The following is a 23,932-nucleotide window of genomic DNA, read 5'->3' on the forward strand; positions in this document are numbered from 1 at the left end:
TCCCACCCACACAGTCCCTTTTTCACTCACACTTCACCTGTATAAAAACAAAACAAACAAGTTATTTTGGGAATTATTTTGCTTGTCATCAGAATCTCATCATCTTATAGGCCTATCAAATTTGCTTGATGTAATGATGTTTATTTTTATTGTTCCCCGAGTTCCTGCCTTTGCTTTGTCTGTCAAAGCACTTCGTAAACAGCTGTTTTTGAAGGTGCTTTATAAATTAAGTTATTATTATTATTATTATTATTATTATTATTATTATTATAAGAAATGAAATAATTTGATTGTGCCTTCTACGTAAAACATGGTTATACTTCGATGACATTTAATTCATTTATTTATTTACATGATGATGATGATGAATTAATGATTTTTTTCAATGCTCGGTAATGAAATCAAACAAGTATCAAATACTAAAGGTGGGGCTAAATCCTTATCTAGGAGGGTAAATAGTAAATGTGCGACAAATCGCTGAATTTAATAGTATGACCTTAATGAGCCACCGTAGTTACGTACAAAGTAGTAGGCGCGCGCACTCCGGTGTCCCGTCAATGCTAAGCTAACACCAGCAGTCGTTATTATAGTTTAAAGTGTGCACAACGTTTCTGTTTCAATGGAGAGTATAAATGCAAAGTACGTGTCCCAGAAAATCAGTAAGACCAGATGGCGACCAGTATCACATTCGTCTCTACAGCAACCAGATATCTTTGCGACTGGCTCGTGGGATAACGAGGTTGGCAAGTTGTCAGTTACTGTTATCATACTAATAATAACCAAACTTCATAGAAAAATGTATTAATTTTAGGTTAGTTTACGAATTTACTGCCTCATACACATTGTAACTTTCTAAATACGACTTGAAACGTGTTATGAATCGTATTGTGTATTTTCGGCATGCAACTAGTGCATTAACAAGTGTTAAATTTACTGTAGAGATGGCATGATAAAATAAATTTGTCATTTACTAACAAGGTTTAAAGGCTGACTTATATATGTCTGCTGAGATCCTACCAAATTGGGAGTCTAATGGCAAGTAAAAGACATTTTGCTTGTTTGACTGGTTATCAGAAATGGTCTATTAGATAGTATATTTCCTGTCTTTTATTCTTTGCTTCACATTATAATGATTTAAACGAGTTTCCCCGTTGTGTGTCCATAACTCCATAACAGGACAACAAGATTTCCTTTTGGTCCATTGGGAATCATGGAAGTTCTGGCATGGATGATGGATTTGAAGGAGATCCACAGCTTTTATGTGAACACAAGCACGATGGAGATGTTCTGGACCTTCAAGTAAGACAATCACTCAGAATCCAAACTAATAAGTGCTACTAAAGTGTAGCACTTTAAAGTTACTGTATATGTAAATATTAAAGATTGTTCAGTTGTGCAATTGGCCTGAAGTGGGCACTTTGCAACATGTAATTTAGTAATGCACCAATCTAACTTTTTCTCTTGTGTACCAAGTCTGATAAATCTGATTTACTTGCAATCACAATGTTGCACTGTCTGTTAGCTTTGATTGTTCACAGTCAAAATGTTGCAATGTCTGTTATTTGTCTGTATTCACAACTATGTAGTACTGGTCATTTTTGGTCTGCCATTCGCAATCCACAGTCACTAACCATCTGCATTCTCCACTTTAACCAACCTCAGGATGCAAATCACCTTGTGCAATACTATATATTGTGCAATATGGTATATAGTTTATGCAATAGCTTGCAATACTGTGTATTGATTGTGAAATAATGTGTATAGTCGATAGTGTAGAGTCTGTTGATAGTTGTTTAATTCAGGTCATATTTTGTATTTTATATTCTCCTTTTGATATTTTTTACTGTATGTTTAACGTTGCACTTAGGCGCTGTAACAAGTAAATTTCCTCAGTGTGTCGATCAATAAAGTCTATCTTATGCTATAAAGTACATAATGATGAAATTCATTTGTCACCGTGGCTGTATTTATTGCAAAGAACAGATTGAATGCACAATACTTTAGACGTTGATGTAACATCTTTGTGGATTCAAGACAGGATGTACCAAATGTCTGTAAAACTTTTGTTGTAATAGAAGTTGGTGTACTTATAATACCAGAGCTAATTTCATCTCTCTCCTTGTATGTTTTGTTTTTAAAGTTTCTGGACCAAGACAGAATCGTCACGACATCATCAACTGGAGCAGTCACCATCTACCGCCACCACCAAAAGAGTCAGGTACATGCTGGCAGAGTAATGTCTTCAAAATCCACATTTTTCACATACATTAAGCTCATCCAGTTTATGTAGGAGGACGTCCATAATGAGTCTATAACATGTGGACAAATTACACACATTCACAGCAGTATATTATTCAGAGAAGTAACATGCACCAAGGGTTGCAGTGAGGTGCTAATCACTAGCAGAAATTTGGCACACTCTGTAAATAATATGTATCTTATATATCAATAAAAGAGCAATGCATATTTCTTTCAAGACATTTAACAACCTGTGAACAACCATCCTATATTTTCATATCTTTCTTTCAATTTTTCTTTTTATTTGAGGTTTACAGAACTACAGAAAAAAATATACAGAAAGATACTTACAGTATTTGCAATAATGATTACTTGTGTGATGCAGAATTAACAGTTTACAGCTGCGTAGTAACAGAGTGGTATTTCTATTTCTTCCTACTTTCATTTTTTTTCTCATTGTTTTTGTTAAAAAATAAAATAGAAAAGAAGACTATATACATATATGCATACATACCTACACACACAGAGACATATATGCACAATAACATACAAATAGTATACATGTGCATCTGCTCATCCTGCACTCTGATAAAATGAAATGAAACGTTTGATAAAATTAAACAAAGCAAACTAAATGAAATGCTGTTGGAACAAAAAAACAAAACTGTCAGACTGATATTTAGAGATGGTGCATCTTTCAGCTCACTCTTGTGCATGTCACAGTAACAAACATGGATAACTCTGTGAACATAGAAGATATACTATGCAGGATTTTTACTATAAAGACAATGTATACATTCATGCAGAAGTAATCCCTCACAGTCATCATTTTTAACCCAACAAAAGTGTGTGGTGGTTGTATGTTCTCTGCCTCCTACCTACATTTACTTATTTCTGTCTTATTTTCTGTGTTCAGGACGTTTATAAGAGTGTACCCCCACAGCACCCGGGTGAGGTTGGGGCGTTAAAAAAAAAAAGGTAGTGACCAGGTGCCAGACTGTAATAAGCAGGCATCGTGCAGCTAGGCGAAAGGCAAAACCAGAGTGTATATGGGCTTTTACTTTCACTTTCACTGAGGAGCCTGTTTACAAACAGTAACTGAGAATCCTGTGTGGTATACTTTATTCTCTGATTCAAGAAACATTTGACCCTGTTCTTTGCCAGGAATAACTTGGGGCTAGACTTACCAGGGTTGACCTTTGCCTTCATCTTCCCGTTGTGAGAGGCGTATAAAAGGTACATACCTTGAGGTCATCATGTCCATAAGATGTTATTGATGACTTCGTAAACCGTCATTTAACACGACTGAATTCCCATCGACAAACAAGAGAATGGCCACACAAATGCGTTACAGTTCAAGGAAGTGAATGTTAGACAAACAGGATACATAACATACTTGTGGTCTGGTAAATATTCTAATTGTCCGATGTCCTCTCTCTCGACTGCAGACAATATCAGTTTCTCAGCGCTGGCTAAGAGCACATCGTTACCCTTGTGACAACGCTCCCTGCACTGGTGTTGTGTGCAGCAGCCCTGAGATCGTTACAGTTGGTGAAGATGGTAGGATCATCATCTTCAGAGCCGACCAGGAGGGAGTGATTCGTGTCATAGGTGAGATTAAAATTAAGCAAAATGCACATAACATTACAGTTCTTGGTATATGATAGCATCTTCAGGTCATGTGAGTTGGAAGAGTATAATTTGACCAACACGTTTTGTTTGTTTAACCATTGCTAGAGAACGCAGACAGCAGCACAATTCATGCTGTGACGTACCTGAGGACAACAGAGATTCTGACAGTGAACTCTATTGGACAACTCAAGCTGTGGGACTTAAGACAACAGAGCAACTCGCCATCCCAAATTCTCTCCCTGTAAGATCTCCTAACTTTAACACTACAAAACCTTTCTTAATGTTCATTTTTCTGTGTTGCTCTCTGCTTGGGGCATTCAATACAGGGTTCCCACTGTCATGGAAAACCTGCAGAAGTCATGGAATTTCACAAACTTGTTTTCCAGGCCTGGGAAAGTCATGGAACTAGTAAAATCCTTCAAAGTTTGGACAAGATGTTGATTGTAATTAAACTAATTGCAAGGTTTCCCACACATTAATTTATTAGTGACAGCCATCCATGTATGCCGCGAGGTGGTGTTGTGTTTTAAGAGGGTTTGAATCTGATATTAAGGGAAAAAATAATGTTATGAAAGTGTGATTTAACATTTAGGACCACGAATGCCAAAGTTTCCACACCTATGCCGCACTACTACTGTTGAACTGTACCCCACTGCACCTTTGAGATAATGCAATGTTTGTTTTACACATTATCATGGACATTTTATTTGGGGTCCTTGAGAAGTCATGGAAAGATTTTTAAATTTTATCCAAGGAACCATGAGGCAACCCTCTTTATATTTGGGTGATTTTGATCATGAATTGTTTTCCTTTCAGGTCAGGGGATAGAGTCCCTCTGCACTGCGTGGACAGACATCCGAACCAGCAGCACATCGTGGCCACAGGAGGCCAGGACGGCATGCTGTGTGTCTGGGATGTGAGACAAGGCAACACACCCTTCTCGCTCATGGAGGCACACTCTGCTGAAAGTAAGAGTTTATTGTGCGCAGATGAATTATTTTTTACCAGTTTAAAACATACAGATCGAGTCTGACGTGGTTGTACATAGAGAAAGATTCTCCTTTTGTAATGCTTTGTTTTATAAATGTTTTTCTTTTTTTTCTTTTTTTTTTTCTTTTTTGTTACAGTGTGGGAAGTCCACTTCCACCCAACCAACCCAGATCACCTGTTCACGTGCTCAGAGGACGGTTCACTGCTGCACTGGGAGACTTCCGCACATTCAGACATGCCCTCCTTCTTACAAGGCAAGTCAAGTAACTCTGTTATTTATTTATTTATTTTTGTTATTCAGTTTTTTTTAATTAATTTTGGCATTTTTCTAAACATAATGACGCTTATACTTAATGCACAAATATGAATTATGTAAAAATAAACAGATCCACAGTCAGACAGAAGAAACAACAAGAATAACACAAAATCACACCAAATTAGACAAGTTAAACCAGAAAATAATATAAACCAAAAAAAGAAAAAAAGAAAGAAAAGAAAACATCTATTTTAACAGGCAGCTACAGAACCTCCCCTGCACGCACACACTATCTGATATGAGCCACTAAGATTTGCCAGTGATTCTGTTATTCAGTTTAGCAGCCACCTTTAATAAGACACACAAAGGTTTCAAAGTTAGTTAGTTAGTTAGTTAATTCATTTATTGTCCACAGTGTGGAGATTTGTCTTTGGTCTCATAAAAAACAACAAGCAGAACAACACAACAACAACAACAAGAGAGTGGGATTTACTGATGCTTTTTTTGACAAAGAATTAAACGTTAAAGTCTCTTAAACTTGTGTTAAACTTGTCCTTATTTCAGACTTTTAACCAAAAACCCATGAAAAAAAAAAACCATTGAATTTGAGACGAGGAAACAGGGATTGTTAAAATGTTAACTCATTCCTGAGTTTTAAGACTCAATACTGCACCACTAAATCAGAAATACAATAAAATGCAATTAACATATTTGGATAGTTACTGAGGTTACATCTTTTAAAATAATAATGTTGAAAGTATTGTCATGATTTTAGAAATTCGGTGGTGGAATTTAATTAAATACATTTCAATCAATCAATCAGACTTTATTTCTTATAGCAATTTTCATACAAGCAAAACTACAACACAAAGTGCTTCATCCAATAAAACCAAAATTGTATTTATAATAAATAAATAAAGGATAACATAACAAATAATAGATTAAAAAAAAAAAAGATTTTATCTGCAAATAGTTGCATCAGGAGCTGAAAATGATACATGACAGCACAATCATGTAATAGAGACTGATAGAATCTTAATCGGAGGCCATTTATATATTTAATTTATTAGTCATACAGATACAGAGTTTATCTTTTGGATGTCAGAGCGACCGCAGAAAGACTGAGTCAGCTGCTGTGATACAGATAACCGAGAACTAAAATGTCTTCATGCTAAGGAACAACATAATGCATAATGTGGTATTCATAATAATACTCTAAAATATTAATAAAGATGGTTTTGTAACTATTCTCCAGGTGGCAGGAACAACAGCATGATATCTCGCAGTGCAATGGCCCCGGCGGGAGGGAACCAGTCCCTCATCAGTGCCTGGCTCAGCGGAGACACCAGTAAAGGCCGTCTGGAGACGACTCACATGCTGCCCAGCCAGACGCTGTCTGTCAACAGTTTGGACGTACTTGGACAATGTCTCGTCTGTGGGACCGACGGAGAAGCCATTTTTGTCAATAGACAGGTCCCAGTTTAAAAGAGTTGCGAGAGTGCAGCATGAGATGTGGATGAATGTCTGTTTATTTGCTGTCAATCACAACAGAGGTTTTATTGTCTCGCTTGATCACACAGTGTGCCCAGAATACTGTTTTCAAAAGTGTGCTTATGACATTTTGGTTTTTCTTGTCTGTCATATAATGTTGCATACACACTATATTTGTGCATTTTTGGATGGGTTAATCAGTGGATCAAGGTTTTTGTAGATCATTCCAAGCAGAGTATATCAGCTCTGTTGTGCTTTTGTTTTGTTTTGAAATAAAAGAAAATAAATAAAAAGCCTTTACATAAAAATTTCATGAGTCCACTGAAGTTTTTTTTAAGCAGAAATCCAAGGAAGGGCTCAGGACTTCTTAATGTTTTTTGCCTGGTCACAATGGATGTAGCACCTCCACTGTTTTAGTCTTTATTTAAATGAATACTGTTGCTACAGTTAGTGTATACCTGCTTGTCCACCATTAATCTGTCAAATATTGTGTTACATTTACTTTAAATTACCGCTGCCGAACTTAAAACACTCATGTTAACTAGTGATCAGGCGCTACAGAAAAATGGATGGTCCAAAGGTAAAGCAAAGGAGGATGGGGAAAGGTTTAAAAAAAAATTGTCAAGCTTCATCCGGGTAATTTGTGTAAAGTCTGCAAACTTCACCTAATAATGCGCCAATAGTACTTCCGGTCTGTCTTTAAAAATGACAGTTCTGATGTGATGTAAAAGGTAAATTATGTGTGTTTATTGGCGCTCACTGTCTGACCGAGGTTACCCTGTTTTAAAATAAATTGAGCACAAAAGAAAAATACCACATGGATTTGTATGATTTCTTTCATCAATATTTTTATCCAACCAATTTCTTGCATGTGTTTTCCAGCACTTGATTGCAGCTAACTTTAAAAACTGTGACTTGAACTGTATGTGTCATTCCTATGTTTAGGATGAATTTAAACAGATGAACATTCGCCTAATATTTCTCCCACCCTTGAATATCTATTTAACATTTTGTACATATTGTAAATATTCTTATTTTTATTTCTACTTACGTATATATTGTGTTGTACATATTGGCATCATACACACATTACACATAATTCACATACTAGTTTATGCATTGTATTGTAGCATCTGGTCTTTTTAGCATGTTTTTGAAAGGAGTCAAGAATAACCACTTTGCTCAGTTTTCAAACTTTGAAAGGGTTAAAAAAGTCCTTAAACTTAAAAAAAAAAAGAGTATTTTATTGTGAAATCTACAGTAACCGGAAATGTAATGCGTTTCTTCTTCGTGTGTACCTTGTTGCTGTTGTACTTGTCATCCAGACATCCCAGGAATTCAAAGCGACTAGGAATCAGCCAGCTTGTCACAACAAGGACATTTTGTGTTAAAGTCACGTCTTTGTCGCCGAAAAAAAGTCAAGAAAATATCGTTTGTTGTCAAAACAGGAAAAGTATCGAGGAATGCTGCAGCTACAGTCACTGGTAAGTTGTCAGACGCCGCTAACTGGTAACAAACTGTTGCCAGTTGTGTTCCGAGCTAGCAGCTATTAGCCTAGCAGCAAATGGAGGCCGCGGAGGAACTGCTACGCCGTTTAGTTTAATTTAAAGTGTAGTTTTCATAACTTGGATGTGCAGTTTATGGGTCACCATGTGTCGGAGATATTTAGGCGAACGTGATAAATAACTGTAGCGTAAATTTGACAACGCTCGACGCAAGGGAATTACTATTAAAGTAGCGCTCTATTAGCTTGAGCTGCTAACGATACTTGTTTTGTGGAGGAGTATTTTTTTTTTTTTTATCCCGAGGCACATTTCTATACTTTGAGGCTTTGAACAACACGTTTCAATTAAAGTGAAATGTTAAGCACTTTTTCAGTAAAAGGTCTGCCTCACAATAATGGGAGATAAAATAAGACCTAAGACAGACTGTCGTCATTCATCGATTCAGCGCAGTACATATAGGAACGAAATAATGTCAAACGAAAGGTTGAACAAAAGGTGTAAACAACAACATACAAACACAGGTGCGGAGTAGAGAGATACAAGACAAGGTAGAAACATATGGAATAATAACCTTCAGTACTGTGCAAACGTTTTAGGCCAACTTAAATATTGTTATTTGAACAAGGTTGTAATGATAATACATATTTATTTTTCCGTAGTCTCCTTACATACAGGGAATATGTAAACAGTATTGAAACGCTAATATTAAAAAAAACAACCCAGCAACTTCAACAGGCTAGAGTTTTAAGTATTTAGTATGGCCTCCCTTTCCACACTAAATATTGACTTAAGTCTGAAGTAGGCATTTTGTTCTGACTTCTTTGGTGTTTTAATACATTGTACATGTTCTTTGTATTCTTTTTCTAAAGAGATATATATTATGCCAAAACAGCAAATCTGTGATGGACTCAGGGAGTGATCTAATGATAGTCTAATAATAGTAATCTGAAGTCATCTAATGTTTATCTGAGAGTATCAGTTAATAAATACTTTCTACATCTGTTTTGCTCAACCTGTTTGGCAACATGACATGTGCTCTGTATTCTCTCATACCATATTTCTGTCGGCAGCATGCAGATGTGAAGTCAAGACACCAGAGACCTCTGCCACCCTGCGCTGCCACCCTGGACTGAGTGACACCCTCTTCATCCCCTTCATCGTCATCATACATGCTCTTATATGAAGAGAGGAGAGAAACCCGAAGGATACAGACAAATGAGACCCAAAACATTCCCCACCAGCAACTACAGCGGCAACAGCCAGCAAATGCTGCAGGAAATTCGTAACAGCCTGCGTAACTTGTCCAAACCCTCGGACCCACCTAAAGCGGACATTGGAGGAGCTGGAAAAATGCCTCCTGAGGACCCAAGGCAACAGGGGCGCTGCAGAGACCCCAAACAACCCTACCACAAGGCCTTACAGGAGATCCGCAAATCACTGTTGCCTTTTGCCAATGAGCCCAATACTTCAGGCCCTGAGGTGAACAAACACATGTCGCTGGAACCCCCCTTCGATGAGGTGAGATGAGATTTTGTTTGTTTTTTATTTCTCTCAGGAACATGTTGTTGTGAAAGACTGTGGAGGAATTTCATTCTAAACATAACTTTGTAATAGAGTATAATCACTCAGTGCACTTAGTTTACCGAAGAATTATTTGAAAAATGAAAAGTATGCAAAGTGGAATGACGAGCCTGTGCGGGTGACAGTACAAAAGTAGTTTCTCAGGCGGCAGTTGCCACTTGTTTTGAAACGGTGCATGCAATCCAGGTATGAAGTGGTACAAACTGCAGTGCAGAACCTTTCAGTTGTAAGTTATAGTAAAATTTAAACTGTTGGGAAAACTTAGCAACAAGGTTAATTACTTAGTTTTATTATTCTGCAAAAGTGTTGCCCAAAATGAATGATTTATCAGTATATCAAATCTGAATATTTGAAAAGGTTTCAATAGTCATGTTATGCTGTATTGATACATTGGTACAAGCTGCACTTATTCACTCTCTCTTATTGTTAATATTGTTATGTTTGCTACTAACAGAGAAAAGAAAAATCGCCATTGTGATGTTATACAGGGTTCCCATAGTCATGGATAACCTGTACAAGTCAGGGAATTTCACAATCACATTTTCCAGGTCTGGAAAAGTCATGGAATGTTGTTGTATGCAATGAAATTGTTTGATTAATCCTCTGTGGATAACCTTCCATATAATGTAACATAGTGGTAAATTTATTTTCTGTAGCTGTCAACATAAAGTAACTCTTATTAATTGATACATGACAGTGTTTGTTTAACATCAAATATGTTTCTTCATTTTCTCCCCACGTTGCCTCTCTCTCTTTACATATGGCCATTTTATGAAATTATGTTTGAATATATTTTGAATCTGGTATTCTTAAAAAATGCCCAGAAAGTGTGGCAAGAAAAATATTAGTATGGGTTCTTGAAAAGTCATTAAAAAGTTTGGAAATTGTGTCTATGAAAATGTGTTATAGCCTTGTTGTATTTATCTTTTGATAGTTTATCTTTTAATAGAACATTTTAATTTTTGCTGTCAATGCCAGTTATCCCCCGGTATTGAATATGGTATTGAATACAGTATTTTTCAAGATATTGAATCAAAGTTGGAAATTCCAGTATTGTGGCAGCACTATTCTGCAACTATTTTGACAGTTGACTGAGTTACAAACCTCCAATCATTCTTTGATTACAGTTACTTCAGTGTGAAGTTTTATATGAGTGTAAACTGAATATCTTTGGACTTTTTTTTACAAGTTCATTAAAAAAAGCTTATAAAATCAAACAAACGGCAGGAATAAAGTGTAGGAAATAAATCAGTGATTAACACTTAAAATTAAGACTGTAATTTTATTCCAAATTAAAACCCAGATTAAAAAGATATGTCTTTAATTTACTTTAAAAATTACAGAGAGAGCTGATCTCTAATAACCCAAGGCAGTGCATTCCACAGTGAAGGGGCAGAAAAACAGACAGCAATCTTACCTGAACTCTTATGAGACACATGAGGAACATTTAAAAGTAAAGTGGTGGAGGGTCTTAGTGATCTGGCTGTAACATAAAATGAAAGAAAATCCCTGATGTGTGGAAGGGCAGGGTAATTTAAAGCCATGAAGACAAGCAAAAGAACCAAACGATTAATTGAGTGATGAAGCAAATGATGTTTGAAAAATCGACTTAAGAATAATTATTTGCACCTTTAGCCCACAAACATGATTTTTGAAGACTGCAATGACACAAGAACGCTTAGGCAAAATAATCAGTCCTATATAAAAATCATTTACAGTTAATTTGCATTGTCACACTTTGATTACACAGACTATAAATGTTAATTGTCCTTTTTTCTTTTAAACAGAGCAACAGTCGCAGTATGGGGGCAGTCATAGACTACACGGGTAAGGTGATCTACCAGGACCCCATGAGGGAACAGATGGCTGTTGCCAACCCCAACACTACAGGTCTAAAAGCCCCAGGTACGTAACTGTCCACTGGGACTAAATGCTGAGTTTCCTCTTTTATTTTCCATCCAGGCGTGTTCATTCAACCTTGACATTGTTTGCAGGATTTGGGACATTTGCTTAAAGAAATGACAATACATGCTGACAAAAAGAAAATGACTCATTGCATTATGTAATGGAAGAGGTGGACTGGAATTTTGGTTTTTGTTTTCATTTATAATGACAGAAGCGGTACACCCAAGGAAGGACATTATAGTATGTTGGCAACAATTGTCAGTATCAAAAGTGTGTTTTGGAGTCCTGGACCTTTATTAAAGTACGCTCAAACAACTCACTGTTTCTTTAAGTGTCAGTTTCAGATGGATTTTGTTTTTCTATTATTTTAGCTACAAGGATTCAGCGATATAAGTAATAATCTTTCGTTTCATCCCTTCACCTTGACTTGAATTTGTGCCTCCACGCTGTCCATCCGTCCCATTCTCGTGAACACGATGTCTCAAGAATGCCTGTCAGGACCTTCCTTAAATTTGGCACAAACGTCCAGTTGTACTCAGCAATGACGTGATTATTTGATTCCGAAAGTCATAAATCAAGGTCACATGTTTTTGCCCAAAACGCAAGAATTAGTTCGCCAATTAAAACAAAATTTCACACAAATATTCATTGAGATAAAAGTGCTTACATTTTACATTTTTACTGTGAAATCATAATGTGGTGCAAAAACACTTTTCTCGCCATTATTCAACATCATATCTCAGGAACAGAAGGGGCAACTTTTGGTTAACTGATACTGAATTGTCGACACTGATCTTGTGTCCACCTTGAAACTGCACTGATTGAATAGATCTTCTGTGCTGTCTGGGGTTAAGACGTGTGAAGCATCCATGTTTTCACAGACATGGATGTACACTGTAACTTCAACTTTCATCTGTGGAGGTGCACAACTGCAAGGTGGTTGTTCTAGTTCTGTTATTTTTTGTGTCAATAGGAGCTCACATCCAGCAGGCTGTGCTGAGGAGGCCGAGCTGGAAAGGCTCTAAGGAATCTCTGGCTCCTCGACACGGTCCTCTTATAGTTGATGGAATGATGTACCGCTCAGACAGCCCTGGACCGCCTCCTGCCTTTCCACAGGGTCACCCTGCTAACAACCAGAGAGTTAACCCACCACTGCCGCCTCAGGTGCGCAGTGTCACACCTCCACCAAACCGCGGAGCCATGCCTCCTGCATCATCCTGGGACAGCAACCCATCAAGTAAGCGTTGCTCTGGCAACATGGACTACCTGGGGTCCCGCATATCTCCCGTACCCCAGGGGGCTTGGCCTGATGGCTACCAGTCGTCAGCACCTCAGAATCAGCGTGGGATCAGCCCAGTGCCCGTGGGCCACCAGCCCATCATAATGCAGACCTCTGGGGGGAATAAGTTCACCTTCCCTTCCGGCTGGTCTCAGAACGGCTCCCCTCAGCCAGACTACATGGCGGGGGGCAGCAGACAGCCTCCTCCTCCGTACCCGGTTAACCAGAGCAGCCGGCACAGTCCCACTGACCAGCAGATGCAGTCAGGAGGACCTGCATCTTCTCCCTCTTACCTAAACGGTGGAAACATCCCTCAGTCCATGATGGTTCCCAACCGGAACAGTCACAACCTCGACATGTACAACATAGGTCCTCCTCAGTCCTGGTCCCAGGCTCCTCTGAACCCCAGTCAGTCCCAGTCTTCCTCTGGCAACAGTAGCAACCAGGATCTGTCCCCGTCATGGCAGCACAACGTGCCGGGCCGCTCTAATTCTTTTAACAACCACCAACTGAACAGCAGAGCACCTCACCAGTCCAGCTCCCAGCCCTCTGCCACCACTGTCACTGCCATCACCCAGGCTCCCATCCTGCAGCCAGTCAAAAGCATGCGTGTCCAGAAACCTGAGTTACACACTGCAGTGGCTCCCACACACCCTCCATGGATGCAGCAGCCTCCGCTGCCTCCAGCTGCACCTGCTTACCCAGAACCCTCAGCCCCTGTGCCTCAGATCCCTGTAGCAGAAGTCCCCAGCTACCAGGGCCCCCCTCCGCCCTATCCCAAGCACCTCCTCCAGCAGCAGGCTGCACCCTGCCCCCCTGCTTACGATCAAGGGGCAAACAAGCTTAGCACAGGCAGGGAGGAGCACGCTGAGAAGGAGAGCAGTGGTGGTGACAGCTCCAGAGACAAGACGACAGAAAGCTCCGAAAGCAGCACTGCAACAGATGGGGAGAAGATTCAAATCACAACATCGCCCGTTCCTGTCCGCCGCAACAAGAAAGATGAAGAGCGGAAAGGGGAGTCTGGAAGAATCGCACTGTACTCCCCACAGGCCTTCAAGTTCTTCATGGAGCAACACGTGGAGAATATCCTAAAGAACCATCAGCAGAGGATTCGCAGGAGGAAGCAGCTGGAAAGTGAGATGCAGAGGGTGAGAAGATCAACAACCGTAGTCACAAAATTTTCTTAATGAATTCACTGTAGCTATAAATAAATCTATTCCACTTTTTACTATTTAAAGAACTACCTTTCACTCTTTCTGAACTTCCTTCTGTGCTATCTTGTCATTGCGATATTGTGTCTGTCTTTTTCATGCTGTTGTATTTTTCTTAGCTGTTCTTTCTCTTCTTTTCTCTCCTTGCTGTCACTTACAGCTGAGCTAAAAGGTAAAGGTATCTCTGCTGTCCTGTGACACAAAATAGTCCACACACACCAGTTGTTCAAGTAAGCTGTTGTTGAGAGACAGGTCTTTGTATTTTAAATGTAAATGCAGCATGTCGGCCCCAGTGGCTGAAGGAGATGCATGCCACTCCATCGCACTCATGTCACTGCTTGTGCATCTTTATTTTGGACATAAGTGATTATTAACACGGTATGTTTGCATTTAGGGGTGGACGAAATGGCCAAAATCTTCATCACGATTTATGACATTTCATATCACAGTCACCATGTATATCACCATACAGTAATTGTTCTGGAAATTCAAATAAGAAACCGCAACTTAATCACGAATAAAAAAATCACTGCCTCACATAAAACATTTGATTTTAAAACGAAAGACTTATTACTTAGTTATTTGTAATTACCAGCTGTCCAGTCCAGCTGAGTAGGTGACAGTATTTCAAGCTCTAAATGGCCGATTGTTGTCATTAGTTACACTAAAGAGAAGTTTTGTTATATAGCCAACATTTGATGTTAGAATAGAAAAGAGAATATGTCTTTATTGTCATTGCACAAGTACAACGAAATTGAAATGCATCCTTATAGTGCAAGAGAGATATCATAAACCTACTAAGAAAAACTACAAAAAGGTACCAATCTAAAAGAAACATCAAACCGCATCTTTTTACTCTCTACTGTAACTTCTACACTTTATCCATTGACTCCAGTGTTGTGTTGGTGACTTTTTCCTGGTGGCTGTTGTGCATTCAGCTTCATCGCTACCTTAGTTAGCTTGTTTACTATATCAGGTGATTATCATCTTTACCTTAAATGTCCCATGAGGCCCTGTTCATTTCTAACTCTATATGGAAAAACAGGAGTGAATAGTCCAATATTTGTATTGAACAGCCAAATCTGACTTAAATGACAAAATTCTGCGATGGGTACAGCCTGACCTACTGATTTGCGACATAACTCTCGTGGCTGAAGCGATACTGCTTAATCTTTGCCAGTGGACACATTTCTACCATCGCGACATATATCACCATATCGCCCAACCCTATTTGCCCTTCTAAATCATTTTAAATGCATTTTGCACTGGTTTCTCAGAGTTGATTCCCTTGATGTCAGTTTATGTCTAACCAGGACCACGTATTTGTTCTTATTTACCTTTTATTTTTTTGAAACTATGCGGGCCATTAAATCACTTCTGACTGTCTTGTGCTCAGGTGGGTTTGTCCTCAGAGGCTCAGGAGCAGATGCGTATGATGCTCTGCCAGAAGGAGTCCAACTACATCCGGCTGAAGCGAGCCAAGATGGATAAGTCAATGTTCAAACGAATCAAGACCCTCGGCATCGGAGCCTTCGGTGAAGTGTGCTTGGCCAGAAAAGAGGACACAGGAGCGCTCTACGCCATGAAGACGCTCCGTAAAAAGGACGTGCTGCTGAGGAACCAGGTGGCCCACGTCAAGGCTGAAAGAGACATCCTGGCTGAAGCTGACAACGAGTGGGTGGTGCGTCTCTACTACTCCTTCCAAGACAAGGACAACTTGTACTTTGTCATGGAGTACATCCCTGGAGGGGACATGATGAGCCTACTCATCCGACTCGGCATCTTTAAAGAAGAGCTCGCCCAGTTCTACATTGCAGAGCTCACCTGCGCTGTGGAGAGCGTCCACAAGATGGGATTCATCCACCGAGACATCAAGCCTGATAACATCCTCATAGACAGAGACGGACACATAAAGCTGACCGACTTCGGCCTTTGCACCGGCTTCCGCTGGACACATGACTCCAAGTATTACCAGAGTGGTGGGTATCACTTTATTAATGTCAAAATGTGCATCCAAAATATTAAATTCATCTAACAAAAAAAATGTCTGAACTAATTGGCCTGTAGTATAATGGATCTGAGGTATTTTAGGTAAAAAAAAATATAATCACACTATAGCACTTACATTAGTGATTAATTTGCCAGATATTTCCTTAAGGAATTGTTATATAAAATGTCAGAAAATGGTTTAAAAATGCACACTTCACTTTCCCAGAGCCCAAGTTGATGTATTTTACAACATAAATATAAAACATATATCATAGCTGAAAAAGAACAAACAACAATTCACATTTGAGAGGCTGCATCTGGTGAATTTGGGAAAATTTTGCTGTAAAATATTTGAATTTACTTGATTATCCTCTAATTTATTTTCAGTGTATATTTTCAGCTGTAATTCCTTCCTCGGCACTCTGATGATCTGAGTTTATAAACATAAATGCTGTCCTCACTGTTTTAAATATAAAGGGCACAATGCCAGAATAGAGCGAGGTATTTATGGTATTAAGCAGTGACCGTCCCAAAAGTGTTAAACAGAGTGTCCAAGTAGTTTAATGTCTTAAAGGGACAGTTCACCCCCAAATCAAAAATAGACGTATACCTGTAGTGCTATTTATCAATCTAGATGCTTTGGTGTGAGTTGCTGAGTGTTGGAGGTCTATATGTCTACCTTGTCTTGAATGTAATGAAACTAGATGGCACGAGCGTCTTCCTCGTTGGCTAATTTTGTGGTGCCGGGAGAGCTAGCAGTAGATGCACGCTTCCTTCTTTGCAGTGGTACGGTTAGCAGGTGTAGTTTTGTGGAAAGAAAATAGCTCCTACATGAAAATGGCTCACAACAAGGTCTGGATTATCTTGAGTGACCTGGTCATGGTTTCTAGAGGGAACTCGCGTTTGTCAAATGTAGTTTTTTGGCGCTCTGAGGACTGCAAGCTGAGTGCCATCTAGTTCCTTTATATTGGAGAGAAGGCAGACATCTCTATGGCCCACTCTGCACCTCACGCCAGATCTATCCAGACTGATAAACAGCACTACAGGTAAGAGGAAAAATAAGTTTATTGGATTTTGTGAAGTGTTCCTTGAAGGTGTTTACTAAATTTATGAAGCAATCGGTATAAAATTCATAAATAATTAACACAGTCATCTTGGTGAGTGTTTATAAAGTAGAAAGTCTAATTTGGAGCTTCAGCTTGTCAAAATTAATTTTCCTGCTCCTGAACTTTTGGCTTGAAAATAGTCATATATTTGCAGTTTTAGTCCAAAAAACAACTATTGCCTTTCAAAAATCCAGATTCTTGAATCCCCTCGGAAGACACAGGGAGACACAGGGAGACACAGGGAGACACAGGGGCTGATCAGTATAATGAGCTAAGTAACGAGCGCTGTACTTTGTTGTCTCTTTCCAGGTGACCATGTAAGGCAGGACAGCATGGACTTCAGTAAGGAATGGGAAGACCAGGCCAACTGCCGCTGTATAGACCGCCAGAAGCCTCTGGAGAGGAGAAAGGCCCGGCAGCACCAGCGCTGTTTGGCACATTCACTGGTGGGAACGCCTAACTATATTGCACCAGAGGTGCTGCTCCGAACAGGTACAGTAGACTGCAGCGGGAGGAAATTTAATTTATTATTTTTCCCCCTCCAGAATTTATATTGTCTTGTTTGATTAAAAAGAGAAAGCATACTTCTTTACAAACAAGGTTCCCACAGCACTTCTGCCTTATGGAAGGGGCATACAACTTTTTAAGTTGGCTGTTTTTTTATTTTTATTTTTTTTAATTTTCATTGATTTTAAATAAAACATGCCTTCCAAACCTGCAGGTTTAGGAGGCATGTTGTGGTGTTTTTAGTATATATATATATATTAATGTTCCTGGTGATTTTCATGGAAAACTAATAAGTTATGTCAGTTTTCTTTTTTCTTTAGAATTAGGTTTTTAGAGAAAACATAAAAGGTATTTGTCGTTTTCTTTCTCTTAACATTTATTTTTAAAGAAAACCATGGGATTGGAAGAAATGTGTTCTTTTAAAAAAATAGTTATATTCAGCAATTTGTTTTTGATGATTTTTTTTGTTAATATTTTAATTATTTTAATTTTAAGAAAATGGTTTCGAATGCATGATTTCTTGAAAAACTGCCAAAAGTGCACAGCTTATCATAGCCAGAAACTGTAAAAAGAGAAAGTATAGTTGGATTTTCACATTTCTGGCAGTCCTTGAACACATCATTGGGGATGCTGAAATTATGGTTAAATCTTATATGTTTGAAAAACGCTGGGCAAGTGGGGCAGGGAAAAAAATATTTTGAGTCCTTGAAAAATGTCAGAAAAGTTTTTAAATTTTGTCCATGAAAATATGTGGGAACCCTGTACAAAACTGACTATGTGCTTTAAAAGTCTGCTGAGAGATGTTGCAGTGTGATTGACGTAAACATGTCTCCTCAGGATACACCCAGCTCTGTGATTGGTGGAGTGTCGGTGTCATCTTGTATGAGATGGTTGTTGGACAGCCTCCCTTCTTAGCGACCACACCCCTGGAGACACAGATGAAGGTATGCGAAGCACCTGCAGTGAAATGTAATGCATTTGCAGACTACATTGTTTCTTATTGTTGTTTCCGCTGTCAAACACCAGGTGATAAACTGGAAGAGCATGCTACACATTCCCCCGCTGGCCAAGCTCAGCCCAGAGGCATCGGATCTCATCATTAAACTGTGCCGCAGCCCCGAGGACCGCCTTGGCAAGAATGGCGCAGACGAAATCAAAGCTCATCCTTTCTTCAGGACCATCGACTTCTCCAGCGACCTACGGCAGCAGGTGGCGCCATATGTCCCCACCATCGCTCACTCCACGGACACCTCCAACTTCGACCCTGTGGACCCGGATAAACTGTGGAGCAGTGACAGCGATGGCGAAGACAACGTCAATGATACCCTCAACAGCTGGTTCCGCAATGGCAAACACCCCGAACATGCCTTCTACGAGTTCACCTTCCGTCGCTTCTTTGACGACAACGGCCACCCGTACAGCTGCCCCAAACCCATTGAGTATGAGGGTTACAACGGAGACGAGGCGGACTCAGAGGGCCCGGTGCAGGAGGCAGCTGGTAGCTCAGCGACTCAGGGCCGAGACCTGGTCTACGTTTAGCACCTGAGGCTAGTTGAGCTGCTTGTAAATAACGAGGTTTTGGAGGTTGCTTGTGTGTGTGAGAAGGGGAATGCAACGGTAAAGCATTTAAATCCTTGAACATAGGATAGTATGTTTGTAGGAGCAGTCAGAACACGGTCACATTAACAGACTTTGATATCGAAACTCTAAGAGCCTGTTTACACCTGGTATCAATCTGCGTATCCGGTGATCAGAACACAAGTGGACAGCTGAGACACATCCTCGTTCACATGGGTGGCTATTGTGCGTCTCCAGTTGACCACTTGTGTTCAGATTCCACTACTACCTATGTCACTTATGCTTGAAGGTCATGTGGCCTCGCAAACAGTTTTTACGTCCACACTGTCACTAGCTGCTCATTAGTTATGTTAGCAGTTGTAACCGTACAGCTGGAGATTGCTGTCGGCAGAATTCAATACGTCTCCATCCGTAGGGCAAAACGATGGACATTCAAAAGTCCACCTTTGTCCAACTCATCTTAAAATGAGCTTGTGTGTGCATGCAGGTTTTTTTAGACATGAGTAAACTCACTAAAATAGGCGTTATTGCCAGTAGACAAGAGCTGTGTACAAGTACAAGATTCTGCAGCAGACAAGTATGCCTCTGTGTGTGTGTGTTTTTTGATGTCACAGACAGGTGGGAGAACAGGAATACAATAGAAAGCAGCATGGACAGAGGTTTGTGAAAACTTCACGGTTTACTTAAATATCCATACTTCAACCAGTCTCTGTTTCAAACTCAGTGCAGACTAATTTGGATGGACGTTTCGGTGGAGCTTAGGAAAAGATGGGGGTAATTATTGAAGGCCCACCATTACATTTTGACAGTTCAGGGGCTAGAAGGAGTGCATTCACCCCGGTGTTGTGTTTCCATCACTGCCTGAGATGATAAATACCCATGTGTACTGTAGAGTCATTTGACCCGGGTGTGAATGCTGATTGTACACTTTCCATTGCATTAAAAAGACAGACGTTTGCAGGTGTTAGCAAGTTTCTTGTGTTGTGGAACGGAGGCTTTATAGAACTTTAGTGCCTTATCACCAAAGCAACCACGACGTCCTGCACTTATCACAGTCCTTGCAGGGGCGCATCAGGATGCATTTGCTTTTAAGGTTCATTTATGTTTGATGCTAGATGCGTATCTGGACATGGATAATGATTGATTTAACAGATTTTTATTTCAAACATTTAAAACAAACAAAACTCAGTGAATACATTTTAATAAACAACAAAAATTAAATCTTACCCTTTGAAAAGGAATAGGTTGAAGTATAAGCTCACTATGTCCTACCTCTGTTCAAGCAAATACAACTGTAGGAGACGCCGAAGACATTTCTAAAACTTGCGAAACGGTACAAATCCCTAATATATTGAAAATAATTCAATGGCCTTACACACCCTCGCCTTCTTCAAGGCTGCCTCCTTAAAAGCTACATTAATATGATTGCCTGAAGCTCCTGACTTTGCCCTCTAGTCCCATCTAGTTGCTGTAGCTATCAAAAAGGACACATGGAATTATAAAAGCAGTAAAATTTATGTTATTTGAAACCGATGCATCTATTTTTGTGCGTAAAGGGAGTATCAGTGAGTCCATTCACAACTTGTGTGTGTTCAAATGTGTCCCAGACCTCCTCTGCAAGTGGTTTCAGTCACTGATTCATAATTGCGTCTTCGTTGCCGGTAACACTTATTAATATCAGATGTAAACAGGCTCTAAGTTCACACTACAAATTAAAGGAATAGTTTTGCATTTTGGGAAAACATGTTTGTTCGTTGTCTTGCCATGTGTTAGATCAGTACCACCTTCATGTTTGTACGATAAATATGAAGCCACAGTGAGCAGTGAAAGGATCTGGTAGGGAGATTTTTGCACAGCTGGATCATATAAACCAGACAGACGTGATGGTGGTTTCAATCTGCTCATCCAACTCTCAGTGAGACAGCAAATAAGCAAGTTTTTCCCAAAATGTTGCTTTTAACGTATGAAAGGTACGCTGTACGATGTTTGTTGCCTGAAGAACAGGAAGCAGAATAAAATCAGGGTGCTCTCTTATCGCAAACTCCCCTTAAAGCCTTAATTTATTTAAGAAACTTGTAACTGGTGAAGCTAGTGTAGATGCTGTTTGAGTGTGGGAATTTTCGTTGTTGGAATTACATTTATCGGTTAAAAAGAAAATCGTCTTAATTTATATTTTAATGTCTGTTGCAATGGGGATTTAGTGTTGTGACTCGTAGAAATTTGCAGGGATAAATTGCTCTAATTATTCATTGCTGTGCCTTTTTGATTTTTTTTTAATCTTTCACCAAATATAAAGAGGGTTAATAATCAGACTGGCATTTAAAAAAATAAGAGTAGCAGTAGCTGATTGAACTACAGTAGGTTTTTGTTTTATTTTTCTAATTTATAATTAAAATGTATTTATAAATTAAGTTGTATACAGTTGATGTAAATACTTTTCTTCTCCCTGTCAGCTGATTTTTGTTTTCTTAGGGCAGGCCCTCGTCAGTGTCCACTACTGCTGCCGTCTTTAAATATGTTGTCTCTCTTTCACCCAAAAACCTAAAAACACTAATTCAAAGGACCTTGAATAGATTTTTTCTTCTTCGCCATTCAGACTTTATGCTTGTCTCTCAACCAAAGCACTAAATAGATGGGTTTTAACTTTTTGTGTTTTATTTTTTGCAATAACCCACATGTAAAAAAATAATGTACACAAGAATTTAAAATTAGTTTTTGTGGCGTTATGACACTATCAACCAGACATGACTTGTCTTAAGGCACCTAACCACTTCATCTTGTAGTACTCTACATTGTGGAGGATCTGGGAGACACCTTAAAGCTTAAAACTCAGTTCCTTAAAAGTTAATGTTATTTCCTGACTTTGAGAATCACTACAGCTGACTTTTATGATGTTGAATTTATTGTGTTTCTGTGCTGATTTGAGAAAAAAAAGAAAAACTGGATTGATGGACTGACTGTGAGAGAGCTGCTCTCCATCACATATCACAATGATTTTGTAACCCGCTGTACTTTGTGTTTAGCAAAAGATCTCTGAATGTAGTTATGGACTTCATGGTGACCACTGGCATTCTGCACTGGTTTTGTGTTTTCATTGTAAGTGAGAGAATTTTATTTTTGTGTACATTGTTGCTCTAGCAGGTTGGGTACAGGGAAGAGGGTGTAAAATAAAGAATGTAAAGAACAAAACATGTTTTCCATGCACACCCCCTGTGTTGAATTTTTGTTAGTATCATAACAGACTGGAATGGTGATTTACATGAGGGCTGCAACTAATATGTATTTTCATCTTTTATTTTGCATACAAAACCAACAGCCAGTAATTATTTTCTCGATTAATCAATTTGTTGTTTGGTCTATAAGAAGTAAAAAATGGTGAAAAATGACAATCAGTGTTTCCCAAAGCTTAAGATGACATCCTCAGGTATTTTCTTTTTCCACAGCCCAAAGATATCCAGGTACAGAAGTAAAGAAACTAGAAAATATTCAACTTTAAGAAGCTAGAGTCAAATACATTTTTATTTAAAAATACTTAAAAGTGCTGTATATGACTATAAAGAAAGATTTTTGATTGTTGAGTCTCATTCCCAGGTTTGTCAAATACTGACACTTTGGGTTGGTAGTAGGACCAAACCTGACATCTCTCGTCTTTTTTGTGCTTATTTTCAGCTTTTTCTTCTGATTGTTTTTTTTTTTTTTTTTTAATTTCTTTGTAATATTTTGGCCATGTTTTATTTAATTGCTCATTGCCTTCTCCCCATATTTTTGCAAGAAATCAAACAAATTTGCTCAAGTTTAGTTGATTAGAGTTAATCATCTCAAAATCAGATACCAACTTAAATGTAGTTCCGACCAAGCAATGTGATTGGACAGGAGGCACTCGTGAGCAGAGCAGCACTGAGACTTTTCACTCTGCATGTATCACTCCGCTCAGCAGGTGTTCGAAATTACGTTAACCGTTACTTAGCTTACAGTAGGTCGTCGTAACAAACTTTTCACCGTAACGCCATTCAACATATTTGAGCCTACATAAACTACATGTGAGTTAAATTATGAATAGTTCTCAGAAAAGTACGAAGCGAAGGGAAGAACCCCGGATACTTCACTGCAAATCTCCAGGTATGTTTGGCTAACCCTAACATCAGCTAATGTCATGTCTTATTTTGTACACAACCCAAAGATGCTCAGTCAGAGAAGTAAAGGAGCTAGCAAATAGGCTACGGTGTTTTAATAAAGCGGGTTTTTCCCCTTAAAAATTACTTTGAGATGCTGTATATAACTGGAAAAATATTTTTGAGTCTCTTTCCCAAGTTTTCGTGTCTCTGACCAAATCACAGCCGGGGAACAGTACAACAGCACCCTCTCTCGTGTCATTTTTAAAAAGCTAAAAAGACAGAAAGCTATGGGTGAAAAGTCCATTTAGATTTCCAGTTTAAGTTGGTACATGTGGGAAAAAGGGTTAAAGGAAGTTCTGTATTCACCAATGGGGGGAGAAAATATATTAACGTTTGGTAAAAAGTTATTAGTTATCAGCTTTTGGGTCAAACCTATGAGCCACTTCCTGGGTACATACAACATACGAGTTAATAGATAACGTGTTTTTTTTTAATATGTGAAAACATATGCCGATCTTTCAAATGATAGAATAAAACTACATAGAGGCA

The 23,932-nt window shown here is 39.0% G+C and overlaps 2 protein-coding genes across 2 annotated transcripts; both read left to right on the plus strand.

Annotated features, from left to right (window-relative positions):
• The first annotated feature begins 508 nt into the window (after nt 1-508).
• On the plus strand, nt 509-6,915 carry nup43 (nucleoporin 43). The gene is made up of 8 exons (XM_042503558.1): nt 509-739; nt 1,177-1,299; nt 2,141-2,218; nt 3,687-3,849; nt 3,976-4,111; nt 4,687-4,838; nt 4,998-5,114; nt 6,372-6,915. The coding sequence occupies exons 1-8, from the start codon at nt 620-622 to the stop codon at nt 6,599-6,601; spliced, it is 1,119 nt and encodes a 372-aa protein (XP_042359492.1). The 5' UTR covers nt 509-619; the 3' UTR covers nt 6,602-6,915.
• Nucleotides 6,916-7,935: 1,020 nt separating this feature from the next.
• On the plus strand, nt 7,936-22,457 carry lats1 (large tumor suppressor kinase 1). Its single transcript, XM_042503143.1, has 8 exons — nt 7,936-8,091; nt 9,183-9,630; nt 11,481-11,598; nt 12,572-14,025; nt 15,485-16,067; nt 17,493-17,675; nt 18,528-18,634; nt 18,717-22,457. The coding sequence occupies exons 2-8, from the start codon at nt 9,292-9,294 to the stop codon at nt 19,227-19,229; spliced, it is 3,297 nt and encodes a 1,098-aa protein (XP_042359077.1). The 5' UTR covers nt 7,936-8,091; nt 9,183-9,291; the 3' UTR covers nt 19,230-22,457.
• Nucleotides 22,458-23,932: the final 1,475 nt, after the last annotated feature.

Source organism: Plectropomus leopardus, chromosome 16 (assembly GCF_008729295.1).
Source record: "Plectropomus leopardus isolate mb chromosome 16, YSFRI_Pleo_2.0, whole genome shotgun sequence".
NCBI classification, from domain to species: domain Eukaryota; kingdom Metazoa; phylum Chordata; class Actinopteri; order Perciformes; family Serranidae; genus Plectropomus; species Plectropomus leopardus.

Excerpts from the sequence above, each read along its gene's own strand:
- nup43 (XM_042503558.1), top strand. The coding sequence starts at position 620 with ATGGAGAGTATAAATGCAAAGTACGTGTCCCAGAAAATCAGTAAGACC. Across the intron at positions 2,219-3,686 it reads GCCACCACCAAAAGAGTCAG|ACAATATCAGTTTCTCAGCG; the intron begins GTACATGCTGGC and ends TCTCGACTGCAG. Across the intron at positions 4,112-4,686 it reads CCATCCCAAATTCTCTCCCT|GTCAGGGGATAGAGTCCCTC; the intron begins GTAAGATCTCCT and ends TTTTCCTTTCAG.
- lats1 (XM_042503143.1), top strand. The coding sequence starts at position 9,292 with ATGAAGAGAGGAGAGAAACCCGAAGGATACAGACAAATGAGACCCAAA. Across the intron at positions 14,026-15,484 it reads TGGAAAGTGAGATGCAGAGG|GTGGGTTTGTCCTCAGAGGC; the intron begins GTGAGAAGATCA and ends TCTTGTGCTCAG. Across the intron at positions 17,676-18,527 it reads AGAGGTGCTGCTCCGAACAG|GATACACCCAGCTCTGTGAT; the intron begins GTACAGTAGACT and ends ATGTCTCCTCAG.